At 43.7% G+C, this 20,543-nt stretch overlaps 1 protein-coding gene across 13 annotated transcripts in view; it reads left to right on the top strand.

Annotated features, from left to right (window-relative positions):
• Positions 1-20,543, top strand: part of PPFIBP2 (PPFIA binding protein 2) — a 143,934-nt gene that overhangs the window by 82,195 nt on the left and 41,196 nt on the right. For 11 of the 13 annotated variants that reach the window (XR_010794936.1, XM_066638634.1, XM_066638642.1 and 8 more), the window contains 2 exons: positions 14,723-14,854; positions 18,556-18,747. Coding sequence is in view for 12 of the 13 variants with exons in the window: in XM_066638634.1 (XP_066494731.1) it covers positions 14,723-14,854; positions 18,556-18,747 (324 nt within the window). In the remaining variant the exon portion in view is untranslated. The remainder of the gene's footprint in view (positions 1-14,722; positions 14,855-18,555; positions 18,748-20,543) is intronic. The other 2 variants (XM_066638615.1, XM_066638669.1) reach the window with 1 other exon arrangement.

Below are 20,543 nucleotides of genomic sequence, written 5' to 3' on the forward strand. Positions count from 1 at the left end.
TATTTGATCTTTTCTTCTGCTTACGCAAGCCTGTATTGCTCTTTCATTGTGGCATTTCCATCCTGCTTGTTCCTAATTTAACGGCTTCTTTCTTCCTGGTTGCATAAACAGTCTAACTAAGCAAGTGTAAACTAAACAAGCCTTCAAAGTGGCCACAGACCATTGCGTGCACTAATTGTCATGCACTGCGAGCTGGAAAACTTTTGTTTTCATGGCTGCTCTTTTGTTGCTGGTTTCAGCCTCTCCTTTCTAACTCTGGAAACCTGAGAAGAGCTTCTTTTCTTTGGTATAACAGGAAGTTGAATGTTTTTGGAATTACCTCTGTGCTGAACTTTTGTGACATTAGATTTTCACTGCTGTTTCTGGGCTCATAATGGACTGCTTTATTTATTCTCAAAGCCATCTTCCACTCTCTTGGTGGGGGGTATTTTTTTTTTTTACATCTAATTATAGCCCCTGTTCCTTTAATCTGCTGCTGCTACTTCAGTACCATTTTTTCCATGCAAGAGCTTCTTCACCACATAGTGCCGATCAATCAGGAATCACATAGTGAAGGTAATGCTTTCATGGCAACATACAGTATAGCCAATCAGACTGCATGAGAAAAGCCCTGCTGAATCAGGCCAAAAGTCCATTTAGCCCAGCATCCTGTTTACCTTAGTGGCCCACAAGCTGTCTCAGGGAAGTCTACAAGCTGGAGAGAAGCCAAATTATGTTCTATGTGAAAAAGTACTGTACCTCCTCATGTTCATCCGAAACTAATTTCATTAGATGATGCAGGTAGAAAATCTTCTCTCCCACCACTCTGGCCACACTGTGCATAAGTCTCTATTATGTTTTTGCTAATCAAAAAAATCCCAGACGTATCTCATGAGGAAGTTACTCCAGGCCTCTGCTTGTCTTGGTTGCCCTCTTTTGCATCTATCCCAGCTTTATAATATCCTTCTTGAGGTGTGGCAGCCAGAACTGTATGTAATATTCCTAAAACACCTGCTCCAAGACAATCATAAGTCTTGCTCTCATTCCCCTAGCAGTTCTCTGGGGCTGGTGATAATTATTTTTTTTTTTCACATTTTTATACTGTCCTTTCTCCAAAGAGCCCAGGGCGGCGTACACAGCTGCTCCCGTCCTTTTGTCCTCATAACAACCCTGTGAGGTAGGTGAGGCTAAGAGAAAGTGACTGGCCCAAGGTCACCCAGAACGCTTCATGGCGGATAATAATGGCACAATGCTATGCATGTTTACTCAGAAGTAAGTCTCACTGTCTCAAGTGAGTCAGTCTCAAGACCTGTGAGGCGCTTATGCACCTGTGCGCCCCTCCCCCACCCCACTCACCAGGCACGTGCAGCAACTGCAGCCATGGTGAGCCAGATGCTCGTGGTGCTGCATGCAAAGCATGGCACCTGGAAATAGTTGACAGCGACATAACATCACCGCCAACTACTTCCGGAAGGCCCATTTCAGGCCAGACAGTCCCAGGGGAGGGCAAAAGAGCCCACACTCTGCTCGTTGCGCTGTCCTCCCAGGCTGCCAGATGCTGAAACAGTGGGAGATCTGCCCGCTGCCCCAATGTGGGCCCCTCAGAGTGTGGGGCCCAATGTCACGGCATAGGTCAGATTGCCCTAAGGCTGGCCCTGTGTAATTGTGCATACCATAAAAGGATCGCAAGAAGAACGTGAGAACTGCCCCATTGATTTGAGAGGCCACCGACTTCTACTGCCACTTTTAAATGTGTGCCACTTTTTTAAATATGTGCCACTTTTAAAATCACACATCAGGTTACAAAAAATCAGACTTCAACAGGTCTCCTTTTCCTCAAAAAAATGAAACTCTTTTTCTTCAGGGTTGCTTTCAATATTAACGTGCAAAGCAGTTGTGTTGTTTTTCATTCTTCATAGTCCTATCTTAATTTAGTTATCCACACTCCACTTTGGCTTTACTGACTTTCTTCCTCTTATAGGCTTTATTAATGTTCTTCCCATTATAGACCCTTCTATTCCAATGTAGTTGTGGAACAGTTGGTGCGGCTAAATTTAAAGGATATTTTGGGGAAATGACTTTGCCAGGTGTCGTGAGCGGGGCTCTTTCCCCCTTCAATTTCCCTACCCTTGCTCTCCCAGCAACCACTTTTAAACATGTGTGCTCATCACTGAAAATACACAAGTGCCATATCTCAAACCACATATGAAAGACATATATGTTCCTACAGCAAGGTTATAAGAAAAAGAAACATTGGAATCAGCCCTAAAACCTTATCCATATATACCTTTCTCAACAGCAATGTTTGCTTGGAGCGTGACAAACTGCTTCAGCCATCCCCTTCAAATGGTTAGGCAGAACATGTACTAACCTAGTAGAAAAGTGCCTCCTGAGATTGTGAAGGCAGGTCCCATTGCATTCTGGGTATGCTGTACCCATATTTTTCTTTTGTTTAAACACACCAAGAAGGGTGATGTCATGCAAACATTTGAGTACGTGAAGCTGCCTTATATGAGCCCCTCTTCGACATTCCGGAGGAGACTCCATGAAATGGCTAATGTCAGAATGCCAGATGCAAGGGAGGGCAGCAGGATGCAGATCCCTTGTTATCTTGTGTGCTCCCTGGGGCATTTGGCGGGTTACTGAGATACAGGAAGCTAGACGAGATGGGCCATGGCCTGATCCAGTGGCGCTGTTCTTATGTTCATGCATTCAGTCAACACGCGAAGGGCCTAATCCTATACAACTTTCTGGGACCAATGCAGCTGCAATGCTGCCCTGAGGTAAGGGAACAAATGTTTCCTTAACTTGAGGAGGCCTCTGTGACTGTTCCCCCCCCCCATCACAGGATACAGTGCATAACCTGTTGGCATGGCTGTTTCGGTGCTGGAAAGTTGGATAGGATTGGGCCCTTAAGATGTTGTGAAGGCAGGCTCTGGCCCCCTCCATGCATGCGTTTGTCGGCAAGTCTGCATCTCTCCATGTTATCAGGAGCAAAGCTAGGGTTTCTCTATCACACTGGTAGGTGCCTGTGTAGCAATGACTGAGGCAGAGCTTGCCTGCACAATACCTTCTCCTCCCTAAGAATGTTTGTGTGTTCCAAGGACCAGTCTGAATACCTTCATAGGACTGTTGTTGGCAACCTTCAGTCTCGAAAGACTATGGTATCGCGCTCTGAAAGCTGGTTCTGGCACAGCGTCTAGTATGGCTGAAAAGGCCGATTCGGGAATGACAATCCCTTCCACACCGGGAGCAAGTGCAGTCTGTCCCTGGTCTGTCCCCCTGGCTATGGGCCTTCCTTCTTTCCCTCTTTGCCTCAGTCTGTTGGTTGAGGGCCGCTGCGGGCCCTCAGAGGCCAGGGTTTCCCACCTGTTGAGGGTTGAGGTCCACTCCTAAGGCCTTCAGATCCCTCTTGCAGATGTCCTTGTATCGCATAGGACTACTGAGTCAAATAAACTAACAGTATTGTATATGTGGGCCAGCAGTGGCTTTCCAGGGTCTCAGGCAGAGGCTTTTCCCAGCCATAATAGGAGGTGCTAGGGATTGAACCTGGGGTCACTTGCATGTAAAGCGTCTGCTCTGTCACTGAGCTTTGGCCCCTTCCTCTTAATGCCCTGCTTGTGTGCATCCAATAGTACTTGGCTCACCACTGTTAGAATGGAATGCAGACTAGAAAGACCTTGACCTGAACCACAAGACTGTTCTTATTTCTTATTCTCATTTGTTTAAAGAAAATTCACATTGTTAGTACATGCAACCACTGCAATTGCTACATAATCGGATTTCTCCCATGTGACAAAGCCTGTGGCCAAGGAATTGTTTTGACATGAGGAATCTTGAGTGCATGAAAGAACAGAGGGAAATGCCAGGGCATCGTGCCTACGAGTAGGAACATAGGGAAAGCTTTTCTAGTAATGCTGCAATCCAGTGGTTCTCAAACTGGGGTGTTGCAATGCCCCAGTCTGAGAGCCCTGGCCTCTGCCTCCTTAAGGGGCAGGGAGAGGGGAAGGCAGCGATGCAATTGCCAGAATCATGTCGCTTTCTAGGGACACAGGGGCTTGCTTTGACTTACCAGAGACTGCAGCAGGCTTCCAGGGGTACAGGGAACCTGCGTGAGCTTCTGCAGGGCTCCCCAACATGCAGACACTCAAAATAATTATCATGACCCACTTCCAGTTTTGCGATTGCTAGCAGGAAGAGGGTCATGATTATTATCTGCTTCGTCTCCACATGTTGGGGAGCCCTGCAGAGGCTTGTGTGAGGCTCCCTGCACTCCCGGGAGCCTGCTGCAGGCTCTGGTAAGTCAAAGCAAACCCCTGCACCCCTCAAAAGCGATGTAATTCTGGCGATCGTGTCACTGCCTTCCCCCGTCCTCCTCAAGAACTTACAGCGGGGCTTAAACTCCTTGAGAGTTTGAGAACCACTGCTCTAACTTGATACACATCTGCAGAAATGTGCAAATGCAGTTCAGTAAGAAAGGTTTGTCTTTGTAACAGAAGGCCCATGTCAGAGCCATTTCTGGAGTGTCTTTATTTGCTGGTTTTGTGTTGATACAGGGTCTGGGTGAAGCAGGGTGTGACTCAGAGTGTGCCTAGACTTCATGGTGAGTTTTACTCTACTCTGGGTTAGCAAAGACTGCCTTCTGAAAGACAGGTTGGGTGTCAGCAACTGTCAGTCAACTCAGCTGTCAACAATCCAATAGGTTCTAACCTCTCTGTTGAGACACTTGACTGAATAAGGGCGCAATCCTAACCGGCACTTATGCTGGTATAGGTGCCCTGAAGGAGTCGCAAATGTGCCATGAAGCACATTTGTGCCTCCTTAGGCAGGAGCCGTGTCGGCACATTCAGATGCACTGACGCGCGGACGGAGACAGAAGCCTCTGCCACGGCTCCCGTGCCGCCGCTTGTGTCAGCTGAGTGTGCCAAAATGAGCAGCAAAGGTGGGCGGGCTTGCTGGGAGCCAGGGGCGGGGCTGGGACCCAGCAGTTATGCCGAATCCCAACCCCCGTCCCCGGGGTGAACAGGGCAGCTTCCAGCCGCTCCGTTCTCTTCAGACTTGCGCTACCTGCAGAGGTGGTGCAGGTCTGAGGAGACCCATTGGGGTGCGCAGCCTTTACCCACGGGTAAGGGGAAGAGCTTCCCCTTGCCCGTGGCTGAGCCACTGCAGCCAACAAACCTGTGTTGGATGCAGCACAAGCCTCCTGGCTTGCCTGCTCCAGCACAGGTTAGGATTGCACCCTAAGGGCGCAATCTTGACTGTGCCTTGATCCGGCACAAGACCCTTGTGCCAGCCCAGGAGGGTTGCAAACTTGCCATAAGGCATGTTTGCACCTCCTCAAGAGTCAGCTAGGCTGGCGCAGGGACACGTGCCAGCCTGCAGCCTCCATGCTGACTTGGGCAGGGAGGGTTGCTTCGGCTGAGCTCAGCTGACGCAAGGGTCTGGGGAGGAGACAGGAGGGAGGGCAGGCAGAGTGTGGTCCTGGGGGCAGGTGAGCAGGGAGGGGGAGGCAGGGCTGAGACCTGGCTGTTATGCCAGATCCCAACCCCATTCCCCAAGTAGCATGGAGCAGCTGCAAGCTGCTCCGCTCTCCTCAAACTTATGCCACCTCTTGAGGTGGCACAAGTCCAAGGAGACCCACTGGGGCTGTGGTGGCTTTCCTGGGGCTAAGAGGAAGAGTCTCCCCAAGCCTCCAGCTGAGCCACTTTTGGCCCCTGTCTTGTGCTGGATACAGTGCAGGCCTCCTGGCCTGCCTGTTCCAGCGCAAGGTAGGATTGTGCTCTAAGTAGTAGTACTTTCTGAGTCCCATAGAAAGCATCTGAGACTCAGCTGTGATGAAAAAGGTGAAGGAAAAGTTCAAACCCTACCCCCAACTCTCACTCATGACCATGGCTAGGAGATTCCTCCCTCCGCAAATGCCAAGCAAAATAATTTTTTTTAAATCCTGCCAGAAACCATATAAAGAGTAGGATGTCCTCAGATTTTCTAGTAGTTGGTTCCAGAGACATGGTGCCTTAGCAGAAAAGGTCTTGCACCTTTCTGCTATCTCCTTGACACCAGTTGACAGTGGTCTCCTAAGAAGGGCCCTACCTGACAGTTGTAGGGGAGATGCAAGATGATATGGGAGAAGTCGTCCTTGATGTATCCCAGTCCTGTAGAGGCATTTAAAGGTAATCACCAACACCTTGAATTGGACTGGGAATGGGCAGCCAGTGTAGCCACTGGAGCAACAACATGGCAGGCTCAACCTTCCCCAGTCCTGATGACCAGCCAGGCTACTGCATTCTGCACTAGCTGTAGCTTCCGGACCATCTTCAAGTGTAGCCTTAAGGAGATTGCATTACAGTAGTCTAAGCAAGATGTCACTAGAGCATGGACCACCATAATCAGATCTGACTGACTCAGGTACAGTCTCAGCTGACACACCAGCTGAAGCTGGGCAAAAGCCCCATCATATTGTGTGTGATATGTTCTTTGAACATATAGTTTTGTGTGTTTATCTCTAGGTAGCTGCAGGACTACAGCTAAGGGGTACCTAAGATAACACTTTACACCTTTGTTATATAACATGAGGCCATATTAACCCTACATTAGCCATTAGCAGTCTTGAATAATATCTTCATGGGTTGAAAATCAGTGTAGATCTTCGGGTTTCCGAATATTGTTTGCATATGTGTGTGGTTTGTATAACAACCCATCTTTAGCACAGTAATTTCTGTTTGCAGACGCATCAACCATCTCAGATAATACCTCTGTTTCAGCACAATTACAGCTCAGCAAATTACTGTATTGACAAAATCTGGGCAGAAGTTAAACCATTTGTGGCTTTCTAGTTTATACAGAATACAGTTTATACAAAATACAGGCAAAAGAGAAACATGATAGAGATTTATACCATTATGAGCATCATGAAGGCAGTGCATAAGGTAAACGTTGCACCTTTGGATCTCCTAGTGAGTCTGGTAGGCAGAACAGACAAAAGGAAGTACTTTTTCACCCAGTTCATAATATAAATTTACGAAAGTTGCAAGATGTTGGGATGGCCAGTAGCTTAAAGGATTAGTCACATTTTTTGACTTTCATCAGTATGACAGCTAATTGAAACTTCCATGGACAGACACAATATACCTCTGAATGCCAGATGTTGGGGACAAACAGCTGAAGTCCATTCTCCTCTTGCCCTTTTTGTGACCTTCTAGAGCAATGAGCTTGCTCTTCTTGGAAACAGAATGCTGGGATAGATTAGCCTTTCATCCAATCACATTAATGCAGTGTTTACTTCTTAACACCAAGCAAGCGTCTCCAATAAGGTGATTGTCATGTATTTAACATTTGACTTGACAGCATGTGCTACCCATGCATCAAAACTCCCACTACCTATCGCTTTAGGTGCAAGAGGAAACCCAAAGCCACCCCTACGCTACTAAGGAAGGTACGTGGTGTGTTGTGGTCCATGATGAAATGTAGTTCTTAATCATTTCCTCCTTTTTTTTTTCTTTTTTTTTTTTTTTGGCCTCTCGTGCTGTTCAGTAATTGGTCATATTCTCACCTACCTTTCATTGGTGCATATCTGAAATATCGCTGGTAATGTTGAGGTATTGGTTTGTTTATTTTATACCCTTAGTTAAACAGCTGTCATATGTCTGTCTAAGGATGTGTGCCCTGCTTCCCTGCTAAAAGGTCCTATACGGCTCCTGGTCGCATTGCGTCAGATGTTCTTTCAAACTTACAATGAGTACTTGGCAGTATTTGGTTGGATGAGGAAACTTAAGTTTCCACTCGATTACATCCTTTTTTATTCCTTATACTATGGTTGGGGGGGGAGAGTGTTCTGGAAATGTACATATTGCCTATAAATGATCATTATAATCTATGACTAGTTTATGTATGGAGAGATATAATAATCTTGCAGGTCAGGGTCTGGTCACCCTGGTAACCCTATGCACACTATCATGAGCTCCATAAAGAAAATGAATGATACAATACACTGAATTTGTGAGTGTTAGCTATGTTTTATATTTCTAAGTGTTTAATAAACAGAAGTGGCACTTTCTGTTATGGAAGCTGCAATCCAGTGCACACTTTCCTGAGAGTAAGCCCCATCGGAGATAATGAGAGTTACTTCTGAGTACACAAGCATAGGATTGTGCTGTCGGTCTCCTAATCCTAAGGGTCTGAAGCTGGTTGAGAGGGCACAGTGCTAAAAGAAAGGCTCTTGCACAAATTCAGCAGGCTCTCCTCTGTATTACTTAACATGTTCCAATAGTGAAAGAAGGCTGTGGTGAGCTGTGCCTGAACTGCATCTTTGGCTGTGCAGAAGCTTGACTGTGCCCAAAGAGTCAGTATTCTGGCAAGCCAAGTGCTTTCCCCTTTCTTGGAGACTTAAATGTGTAAACAGCAAAGTAGGAAGGCTGCAATGCACTGCCTGTTGCTGTGTAATCTTGAAATGGCACAAGACAGCCGCATTCTCAGCTGTGTTTTGACTTAAGTGACTATCCCATTTCTACTGCAGCTGACACACACAGCTCTCATAGTATGGTGACTTGTGCTGAATTTTGCTAATCAGGTAGGACTCTGATCTTTTTGTTTCCAAATTGCTTCAGTGATGGGCTGTCCTGGCTTCATCTCTCAGTAGTGTCTCTCTCACACAAAGTACATCTGAAGTGTTGTGTTGTGTCAAGGGGAGTCAACTTTAGGGATTCCTGTTCAGTTATTCATTATGATTTTCGGCTTGCTCTGATCTATTTGCGATTGGTTGTAAATATCCTTCTTCTCCAGTAGTCTGTCTCTCTTTAATCCTGGTTTAAACAGACTTACAGCCTGTTTAAAGCACCTTCTCAAAACTGGTACATGATGAAAGGATTGAGATGCAAGTCTTTGCTGCTGCTCAGTTAGGAATTCATTCAGACTGAGATCTTGGTTGGGAATAAAAATCAGACAGAACGCAGTGATAAAGTAATTATGGTTTAAAAATGCAGTACAGATTGCACATGTGACAGGATTTTGTTTGTGTGTGATTTATATCCCTGAATCATTGCACTAGTTTGTTTTTAAGCAGAAACTATTTTGCACTATATGATATTTACAGTAGTCAGAATAGAACAGTTATTGGTTCATCATGTACTACTAAATCTTTATGCATTTGTTTGTTGTTCAGTATAATAAGCAATATAGACTATACTCTCTATGCTGCTCTCTCTACTGTGTTCTCTTTTCAGAGACTCTGAAAACTGCTGTCACCAAATTTAGCCATATGTATGAGGCGCGGCGGTTTAATCTTTTCAGTTCTAAAGCAAGAGTACAGCTCTGTACTTTTACTTCTTACCACTCCATATTTATTTGAGCTGCCTTTCAATTGCATCATGCCACTGGAATACTCTGTAATTTCCCCATGACAAAGTGGGTCATATTCCACTAATGAACTATTCAGCCTAAGCATCTGCTTGATGATGGAAATAATGGTTTCCACATGTTAGCGTACTATGGTGTGTTCCTTCAGCTGTACTACTTGTAATTTTTTTTTTTGTTCAGTAGATTTTCTGGACCACAAGCCTCATCTAGTTAAAATTAGAACAGCACCACTGAAATATAATTTGGCATTCTTTTACTTCATTATTTAGAGAAGTTGATCTTTCTGGTGTATAGTCACTTAGCGACAATATGAAAGTTTGACTAAAGTATTTTTTGGATTTGTGATGGCCCGTTCACATCTGTGAAAGCTAATGAATGTGCATGTGTGAATTAGCCCCCAGTACTAAACTGTGTTTTTATTTTGTAAGCACCAAATGAAACTCCACAAATGTGTTAGGCACATTTGACCTTCTTTTGATTTCTGCTACTTTAGCTATTGATCTCTTCTTGCTTGCATAGCTAAATGCTGGCCTTCTCCAAAAGTTTGGTTTCACGATTTGTGACAGAACTTGGACCTCATCTGTGTTGGATTGAGCTGAGTGATTTCAGTTTCTTGCTGACCCTGTTTGCACTTTTAGCACAGGCTTCAGAAACACTGAATTTGAAGTAAGCCTCCACAATTAGCTCCAGAACCTGACTTTGTTGTCAAAACTCTTAGATAATGTGACATGTCAGCTCAGATGAGGATACCTCTGAGCTTGCAAAGTGTGCCTTTCCCTTACTATTGAGTGACCATAGGAAGCATTTAGTACATAGGGACTGGGGGAAGGGCTTGCAGAAAATAGATGTTAACCGAAGCAGCCGTCAGACAGTTTTAAATGTGGAAACCTTCTGTGGTTACAGCACCATTGAAAGGGTGCCCGCAAGTTGCTCCCCCACCCCCTCCTGTTAAGAACGTTTATCTGAAGAAGGAAAAATCCCCCACGTGGCAAGAATATCCATGCAATCTGCAATGTGTTCCAGATAGCATACAAATTGGCTCCCCATGGAAACCACCTGCCTCTTCAATTGCTCTTCATTAGGGGGTGGTTATAAGAGTGATGGGGGCTTGGTTTGCTGGCTTTCTGAATGGTGCTAGAGAACTAGACAAATTTAGGTAGAGGAAGAAGTTTATTGACAGCTATGAGTAGAGGAGTTTGTTTCCAGTGAGCAAGATAGGATTGCAGCCTAAGGGCTCAATCTTGTCCAGCTTTCCAGCACTGGTGCAGCCGCAATGCAGCCCCAAGGTATCAAATATTCCTTTACCTTGAGGAGGTCTCTGTGACTGCCTCCCCACCACAGGATGCAGTGCACGCCCCATTAGCATGGCTGCACTGGCACTGGAAAATTGGATAGGATTGGCCCTAAGTCTTACTGAGCACAGTGGGCTGAGTAAAATAAATAACACGGTTTTCAAACACCTGTAACCATGAGCCAAAATGACTAAATGGAACCACCATCTTTGGAAGTAAAATACTTCTGACAACAGTGCTGAGGACAAACAGGAGACTGATTGTAAATTTCTCAGTCACATTCAGCTGGCCACTGTCGTAAACCAAATGCTGGGCTAGATGGTCCTTTAGTCCAGTACCTTAGTCTCCTGTCTTTGAGGCATGCCTCTGAAAGTGGAATGAGGGCAAGGCTAAGATGTTTTGTGGCTTTATTTAATGGTGTGTCTCATCTAGAGGAGAGCTCAAGAATGGCCTCACTAGGAATGTAAGGTATGTTTAGGGAATGACAGAAGTCCAGACTGGTGACAAACCTGGTGAGAGGAGGTGTGTATATTTTTGGTTCTCTTGTTATGTCCTTCAGGACATTTTAAGGATCTTGCTTCCTCTTTGACTATAAATAAATATTCATAATAGAATTGGCAACTGTCAAGGATCGACCTGGAATCCAGGATTCAGAGTCATTCCACAAGGGGCTACAAGTGGCGATCCTGGGGATTACAAAAGGTCTCCAGGAATTTCTAGCATTACATCTTGTGGGGGGGGGGGGAAATATAGGAATACATTATTTATATCAATTCAGGAATTGTTTCAATTGCAGTTGATAACACTAATTGGCAATTATTAGTAATTGGGTAAGTAATGAAAGGGAGTTCTCCATTATTAAGAGTATATATGGCAGGGGGAGATGTGGCTGTGTGGAAGGAAGATGTTGCCCATCAGAGGAAGACTTTCTATTATCCCTTCCTTTTGCTTCTCTTTCATCAAGGGCTTCCTGTTGCTATGTCTAAATCTATTCAACTTTAAAGCATTAAATATCTTGTCAGTAAATGGATAAAGAAGTGACATCCAGGATTTCAGCATGGATAAGAGTCAACCTGGTGTGTGTTTCTGAGACCTGATTGGACAAAGTGAGCGGTTTTAAGTAGGCCTGAAATGCCAAATCCACTTTCACAGCCTTTTGGAGCCATGCTGTCTTTCAGGGAAGGGAAAGGGGGCTTTGAACCTTGCTTGGAACAGCTGAGCTTTTTCTGGTAACTAGCAATTGGAGGTTCCTATTTCATCCCTCTGTGTAGTGTTACATCTGGGCGGAAAATGGAGGGGGTTTGCTAGTGGGGGTGCCATTTTTCCCCAGAAATACCCTTGGCATAACATTATGACATAGTGTGGTGGGGAGACATAGTGTGTTTATGGGGAAAATGGCTGCCACTGGAATTGGGCTGATACCTAGGATTCAATTTTAGGACAGGATGCTGTAGATGTACAGATCCAACCTTGTTATACATGGATTTGACTCAACACAAATGGCCACTGCAAATGAAAAGGAATGTGCTGATCCCAGGAGAAGGGGAAAAATGCATCCCTTTAAAATCACAGTTTTAAAAACTGCTTTTCTTACTGTTGTAGAGACGCAGTCATGCAAGCGATTATAGGTATAATCTAATTATCCAAGGATTTTTCTATCTCAACAGAATGAGAAGGGCCCTTTAAATTAAAGGAATACAGTAGCTTAACAATAGCCTCGTTGATGTAAGAAAGGGCAGCTGGCTAACAATCCATCAATCATTCTCACTCCAGGCACTTAGAACAGCTTCAAGGCAAGCGACCCCACCCTTCCCCCCAGGACATGAAAGAAAGATAATCACTTTGCATTGGTGAAGGGAGGCCTCACTGGCTCAGAGTGACACCTTTGTAAGTGTCTGGAAAGAGAAGGATTGATGGATTGTCTGCCTAATGACTCTGTTTTACATCACAAAGGTCAGCAAGGCTGTTTTTAAATTGCTGAGCAAAAGGACATTTTTTAAAAATTGATCTGCTTTAATGCAATTTTTGCCATCCATGGAACCCTCACAAATAAAGTAACTCAACTTGTATTGCTTACCGCTTCCCTAAGAATATCCTTGTCGAAACTGACTCAGGTGATGAATCCCCCCTCAGCCACGAAGCTTCCTGGGTGACCTTGGGCCAGTCACTTTCTCTCAGCCTGACCTACCTTACAAAGTTGTTGTGAGTACAAAAGGAGGGGAGCAGCTGTATACAGCACCCTGAGTTCTTTGGAGGAAGAACGGTATAAATATGTGGAAAATAAATAAATATGTCAGAGGTATTACTGAGAAGGAACAATAGACTGAAGTCTATACTTGATGAGTGGTCTTCGGCATGGCATGTTCAAGAACATTAAATGGCCATGCCAAAGACCACTCATCGGTACAGCTCAGAATTTCATAGCCACCATGACATCTATAGATCTGCTCCAAATGATGATTCGGCAGACTGTATGTTTGGTATGATGTGTTCCTATCCTGGCGGAAGAAGGGAGTCTTTGGGTGGGGGAATCTTTCCATCAATCTTTTTTGTCATGAACAGATCAAGTCCTTCTGAGATTTAGGCTCATGTGGCCTTCTAGTCTCTTCAGGACATTAGATGCTGTGCCCCATCAAGATGCTGTGCCTCAGATGTTGATGTACAATTATTTATGACGTTTAAGGCGGTGATGGTGATGATGACAACCGAGAGAGTTTACTTTTCCACCACTATCCAATTCTTCCATATGCTCACTAGCCCTTTATTTTCATGTGGTAGATAGGACATAATAGGGTCAGCTTGTGGCTTTTCATTACAGGCAATAGATTTTCGTGTAAATGCAAGTGATATTATCTGTAGTCACTGTGTCATTTGAAGTCATCCCTCAGTGTAATGCTGCAAAAAGAACATGAAGCGATTGTGTCTTGTTTACTGTCTTTCTGTTATGAAGAAATCTATGCATTTCCTGTCTGTCAAATGATTCATACACAATCTTTGGGATGGGGAGAAAAGCTTGTTACTAACTCTGACATGGCACACAGTTGTGTGCATGCTTCTCTCAATTTCTGTATTATTAATCAAAAGTTGTGTGTGGGGGGGACGTGCACTGCAACCTCAAGTAGAGGGTCTCAAGGCCTGCTAAACCTTTTCTCCTCTGGCTACTTTTTCACTCCAAATGCCTCCCCCTGCCTTTCTCGCCACAAGGAGGAAAAAAATGCAAGTATATGTTTTATGTTCTCTTGAGGATGAAAAAGCAGTCTTGAGTTGACAACTCTGAGAAAGGGTTGAATCCTCTGCCCCCATTAGTCCTGCTTTCTCCATTGCAACTTCCCACAACTCGTGGTGCTCTAAATCAGTGATTTTCAACCAGTGTGCCAGGGCATGTTGGTGTGCTGTGAATGGTCTGCAGGTGTGCCACGAGGGTTGCGTGAGGGTCATTCATTAGTAGGGCCATTGGGGGATGTGGGCCCCCCACCAGCAGTGCAGTGTGCCTTGTCAAGATACAGTTTTTTTACAGTTGGCCATTTTAGAACCTTGTCAGTATGTCGTGAGATGAAAAAGGCTGAAAATCGCTGCTCTAAATAATGCAACCAGGGTAGACCTACCCACACTGTGTATCACATGTGGCTTTAACCTATGTGAGGGCTATATCACAAGTTGCTGGAAACATGTAATGTGACCTTTCCCCTTTTCTAAACACCGCTTCAAAACTCATGACTAAGCTTTCAAAACAAGTTTTAAAGTCTGTGAAACCTTCCTCCCCCCCCCACAAATAATTGGCGTGTAATTAATTTGTTCCACTAACACAGCAAAGCAACCCTGTGTTGTGTCTAGTATAAACTTGAACATGCCTTCCCTTTGATGTTTTATTCCATCCTAATTCTAAAAAAAAACAGTTCTTCTAGTTGCTTTTCTTAATTGTCATAAATGCTTATTTCCTTGGTTCCCCCCCACTCCGTTCTATTCATTTTAGAAATGTAAAATGGGGTTGTAATATTTTCAGAAAATGGAATGCTCTGGATAAATGCTATACTTTGGGCAAGGAGCGGGAAAAAGTTTTTTCAGTAAATAATGAGTGAAAATGTTCTCTTCCTCTACAGGAGCTGCTAAGTCGGACTTTGCTAGAAACTCAGAAACTGGATCTAATGGCAGAAGTTTCAGACTTGAAGATTAAAATGGCTGGAATGGAGAAGGAACAGAGCGAGTATGAAGAGAAGCAGAACAAAGCTGAGGTGAGCTTTGTCTCCTTCCCTTTTGAGCTCATAATATTGAGAGTAGAACTACGCTTTATTTCTGTGGCATGCCACATTTTCTCCTTTGCAAAACACAAGTGAGTGAACTTGCTTTCCAATTGGTGGAGGAGAGGAGAGTACTGTGCACTTGTCTTGCCTGCCATTTTCCCCCTCCATCTTTACCCCACAGCCAAACTTCCAGATTCATGTTGTTCATGGAAACCTAAGCCTGGAACCCATTCTGGAAGGGGAAGCCACTCACTCGGTGGTGAGGGTGTTTGCAGGGAAGGGAGGAGAAAAGTGCTTGTCTGCCAGCTCTCCGCTGGAAATCAAACCCTCCTCATCCTACTTTCAAAGAAGTGGAGACCAGACTTGGAAGAGACGTGGTGGAACCAAAACATTTAGTTTCACCATCATATTCTTTAGCATAAAAAATCCTGAGGGATACCTGATTTGAATGGAGCATTCTGCAACTTCTTTAGCACTGTGATCATCTCCAGTGACCTGAATAACTGGAGGTGACGTCTAAGTAATTTAGGTATGTCCTTATGTTTCAAGAACATCAAAGGTTACTCCACACTCATTCCATTTTGAGACAGATAGTAATGCATTGCCTCTCTTAAAAATATTGTTTGATCTCTGCAAGTAATTCCTAGGTGTCCTTTTATAAAGAATGGAATGGCACCAGTGAAGTTGACTCATAACTACCACACCACAGTTTGAAAAAACAAGCAAACACTCAGAGCACTAAGCCCTAAAGCTTTGTGTCAGAAAGCATTGGTGTGCTATGGGAGAGATGTTGGCGTGCCTTGAGAAATAAATGAATGCAACAGTTGCCAACTTCTGTAAACCCAGTGTGCCCAACTACAGGAGGAGCTGCCTGCTATATCTCAGCATGATTTATTTTTCCAGTTTGGCTTCCATTCAACCAATCTCTGGTAGTTGAGCTGTCGTGACCCTGCATCAGGTTCCATTGAATGATCCAGTGACTCTTGCTCCAGAGATGCAAGAAAATTGCTCACTCCTAGTCAAGGCTCTCATATCTCTGCATGAGTCACTGCTCTCAGCTCCTCTTCTTTCAGTCAGGGGGCATGCTGAGAACAGTGACTTGTGCAGAAACAAGGGATGAGGATTTCACTGGGTTAGATTATTCTGACTCTTCCACTGTAGTGTTCTTTGGGAATGCTGTAAGAGTTTGGTGTGCTTCATGTTGTGTCACAGGTATCAGAAGTTTGGAAAACATTGCCATTTAGCAAAGTAGGACTGGATGCAGCTCTTGCTTCAGGCTAGAAACAAGCCAATCAAGAGAGAAGGCAGCCAGCAGGACTATGTTGACTTATGCGGGATGTGGAAAGGCCTCAATGGAAGGAAAATGTTTGTGGAAAAGCTGAGCAGCTGTTTCCCTCTTTATTTCTACCACTCTGCTGGAAAGTGCAGCTTCTTGTATTCCGCTGATGGGTAGATGGAAACAGGAGGTTCAGGACTTGGCTTCCAGCTCCGTAGAAATAACCTGCACGGTCAAGTAGGAAATGCATGTCTCTCTTTCTGTATAATGGCTATATAATCTTGCCTCGTCCAATCCTAGACTTCCCTTGCAGAACACAACTCCTGTGCTCTATCTATAGCTGTTCCTGGCTTCAAAGAGTTTGCTGGGTATCTAGATGTTCCTGTCAAGGGATATCATGTTTGCTTGTCAGGGAACAAATAGAAATACATTTAATGTTCTGTGTTTTCCTTTCTAACAAGAGAATTGAGAAACTAGATTTTGATGGATTTATAAATGCTGCCCATGAGACTTAGAGTTATATGTGTATGTATTTATTTACTTTTAAAGATGTATATGCTGCCAATTTCCTTACTGAAAGGAACAAGAAATACTACAGCATTATTTGTTGTTTAGAATTTGACGTCCGTATGACAGGTGGAAAGTGTGGATTTTTGTAAGTGTGTTATGTGACCTGATTGTTCTTTCCAGCCTTCTTCTGAGCTCAGGATAACTTCAGATGATTAAACTGTAATCCTCAGAGCTACTGTGTGAGGTTGATTAGGCTGGGAAACAGCAGCTTGCACAAGGCCACACAGCAAGGTTCATGAATGAGCAAGATCTGAATCTGTGCCTCCCACATCCAAACCCCAGTGTCCCCTATCAGCCGGGCCACCCTGCTTGTGGATATAGTAAACTCATGGAAGAAATGGATGTCAGTAGCTGCTAGCTGGTGATTAGGGAATACTACTGGGATGAATAATGGGGGTGGGTGGATGAGTACATAGGGAATTTTAAAATAGGATTTATCATATCCTGTACCATTCAGAACCGATTATAGTTCAGGATGGGATATTGCATTATGTGGGGCCATGATCCTGTCCCAGGATGACAGAGGATGAATTGAATTGACTTTCAATTGAATTTAAAATGGTGTCCTCTTATATTTAGCGGGGGGGGGGAGAGAGCAAATTTCTCTCTTCACCCCAGCATGGCATCTTTTCCAGTGGATGTTCCTGGTGTCTCTTTGGGGCAGTGGTTTTCAACCTTTTTTGTCTCACGGCACACTGACAAGGGACTAAAATTATCAAGGCACACCATCAGTTTTTTTGACAATGGACAAGGCACAACATGCTGTTGGTGGGGGGCCCACATCCCCCAAAGGCCCTATTAATAAATGAACCTATCCCAAACTCCCACGGCTCACCTGCAGACCATTTGCAGCACATCAGTGTGCCACGGCACAGTGGTTGAAAACAGCTGCTTTGGGGTGCATTTTTTAGTGTGAGCCCATTGGGGACAGGGAACCGTTCATTCATTCATTTCAATTTCATTCATTTCAGAGTAGTTCACTGCTTTGTGAACTACTCTGTAGAAAAGTGGTATGCAAATATTCTTAATAATATAGTAATCTGAAGGTATCACAGGCAGATTTCTAAGACAGTGTTTCAAACTGTGGGTCGGGACCTACTAGGTGGGTCACGAGCCAATTTCAGGTGGGTCTCCATTCATTTCAATATTTTTTTTTAATATACTAGACTTGATGATTTGTGAATGCATTTGGGGAAATGTTTACACATCTGCACTTTGAACAGGATACTATGTATATGCTTTTAACAATCATAGTAAATGGGACTTGCTCCTGGGTAAGTGTGGGTAGGATTGCAGCCCAGGATTGTTAAAAATTTTCCTGCTTGATGAAGTCACTTCCGGTCATGACGTGACACCACTTGACAGATTTTCATTCTAAATGACTCCTGACAGATTTTCATTCTAAAAAGTGGGTTCTGGTGCCAAAAGTTTGAGAACCAGTGCTCTAAGACATGGTTTGTAGATACATATGGATTGACTGGAGCCATTTCATTGAGAAGTCTCCCTGCAGCCTACATGCACTTGTGCTTTCCCAATAACTTAAAAAGATTACCTCAGTCTTACCAAGAGTCTTGCATTCTCATGATGCATCCTATTTTTTGATACTGTCTTAGTGCTGAAATTCAAATAAAGAGGAGTCTGTTCGAAAAGAGTATTAAATGGCAATGTATTCCACCAATAATTCCTTTATTTTAGGCCTTAAGTTTTTGTAAAACAGTTACCACCTGTAATTGGTGGTGGTGGTGGTGTCTTTCTAGATTCTAGATTTACACATCCAAAAGTGTTCAGTCATTTTCTTCATTCCATGCTACCCCTTGTCTTTATTTTCTTTCTTCCTGTTTTATAGTCAGTAGTGAACCTGATCAGTGAACTACAAGAACAGATGTGTAGACTGCAGTTGGAGCTTAACAGTAAAATCCAGGAAAGAAACTCACACCATAAGAAGCCCAGCATGGCGGCAGTTGGTCCTCAAGACAGCATTGAATCAGTGACCGCTATGCAGAAGAATTGCTCTTGGTGTGATGTACGAGAAGCAAATGTTAGCCTGTGTGTTGCTCCATTTCAAAGACCAAATTAACCCTTACTAACTGGAGTTTGTGGTGATCAATTGGCATTAATCTATGTAGTGTTTGGTTAGAGTGCTGTGTTTTAATAATAAACCACAGTAAGATAGCTTTTTTTTTTGGTGCCTTGGCCAGCATGGTTTGATTTGGACAATTGATCAAGTGTGTCATGCTGCTAGGGTTAGTTTTCAGTCAACTCTGTCTTTTGCATCGTATTCATAGGAGGATTTTGTTGTAGCTGTCTTATGTGGAATGTGAAAGGCTGTGCTTAAACAACAGACACAAAAAGCAACTTTTGATTATCATGGTGAACCACTTTGGTATACAGCCATTCTGGGGCTTGTCCGTCAGGACTTTATTACTGTTTATTGCATCCTTGTACATAGTTCAGTATAAAGTACAAGAGGAGTCCCTGGCTTGCATGGAAGACAATAGAGGAGGGTGGCAGCACGAATAAATGGAGAAAGAAACGGGTACTGTGGCTTGGTTACAGTAGGAATGGGGTGAAAGGGTAGTGCCAGAGATTTCATGGGAAGAGTGGAATTTAAGGCGGGGTTTGAAGGGAAGTATGGATGTAGCATCCTGAAATGACTCTGGGAGGCAGTTTCAGGTATAAAGGGTACTGAGGGAAAGCCTGCAAGATAAGGGCAAGGTGTTTGTGATGGAGTTGCTAATTCAGCTGTCAATTTGCTCGAAGGTCTTGTTCATTTTATGTTTGCGCAGTGCCCTGTCTGTTGAAGGAACAAAGGCTGCTACCATGGGAGTGGTCAAGAAGCCAGCAGAGGAGTTTAAGGAGGGTTATCTGTGGTCAGGGCAACAAGAGCGAAATGATTTGGCTAGACTTGCTATCCTAAATGGAAGTCAGTTTGGTTGTGGGTTGCAATGTTAATCTGTGATATACCCGATATATGGCAACAGTCTAAAATTTGTTAATTCCTGAAAAGGTCACCATATTATTATTATTATTTTTATTATTATTTTTATTTTTATTAACAGTATTTATACACCGCTTTTCAACTAAAAGTCCACAAAGCGGTTTACAGAGAAAAATCAAATAACTAAATGGCTCCCTGTCCCAAAAGGGCTCACAATCTAAAAAATTGCAAATGAATACCATCAGACAGCCACTAGAACAGACAGTGCTGGCGTGAGGTGGGCCAGTTACTCTCCCCCTGCTAAAAAAAAGGAGCACCCACTTGAAAAAGTGCCTCTTACCCAATTAGCAGGGGTTACTAATACTTTCAGTAATACTAATAGTAACCCCATTAGTATTATTAATACTAATAATATTAGTAGGGTTACCATACTTTCAATTTGCCACTAAAGCTGGGGGCGTAACTATGGGGACCTGCTGGAGTTTGACCCAGGAGCACCTAATCTCCCTTCATGGAATTGCCAGGTTTCTTTTAAAGAGCCAAAGTGGTCTTCTGCTATACAAACCACTTCGCTAACTTTGTTGAAAACATAAATAATTGTTGAGTACATAAATGTTGAGTACATAAATAAGGTCAGTCAGTAGAAAACCTGCTCTGCTGACCCTTATATGTGCCAGTGAATAGAGATGCATTGTCAATTAGTTTGTGCTAAATTTAAATACGTAGTTATTTAAAAAAATACATTAAATCATTTTAAATGTTTCTATATTTACTTGTATTTATTTTTTCCCTGTTTTGTATTAACACAGTATGTCTCCTCACTTACCCTCAAGCTTAGGATGAAAGTTCTGGCTACAGGCCTGCATTTAAAAAAAATTAGGTTTAGAATGGCTTGA

This window comes from Tiliqua scincoides, chromosome 1, assembly GCF_035046505.1.
Source record: "Tiliqua scincoides isolate rTilSci1 chromosome 1, rTilSci1.hap2, whole genome shotgun sequence".
Taxonomy (NCBI): domain Eukaryota; kingdom Metazoa; phylum Chordata; class Lepidosauria; order Squamata; family Scincidae; genus Tiliqua; species Tiliqua scincoides.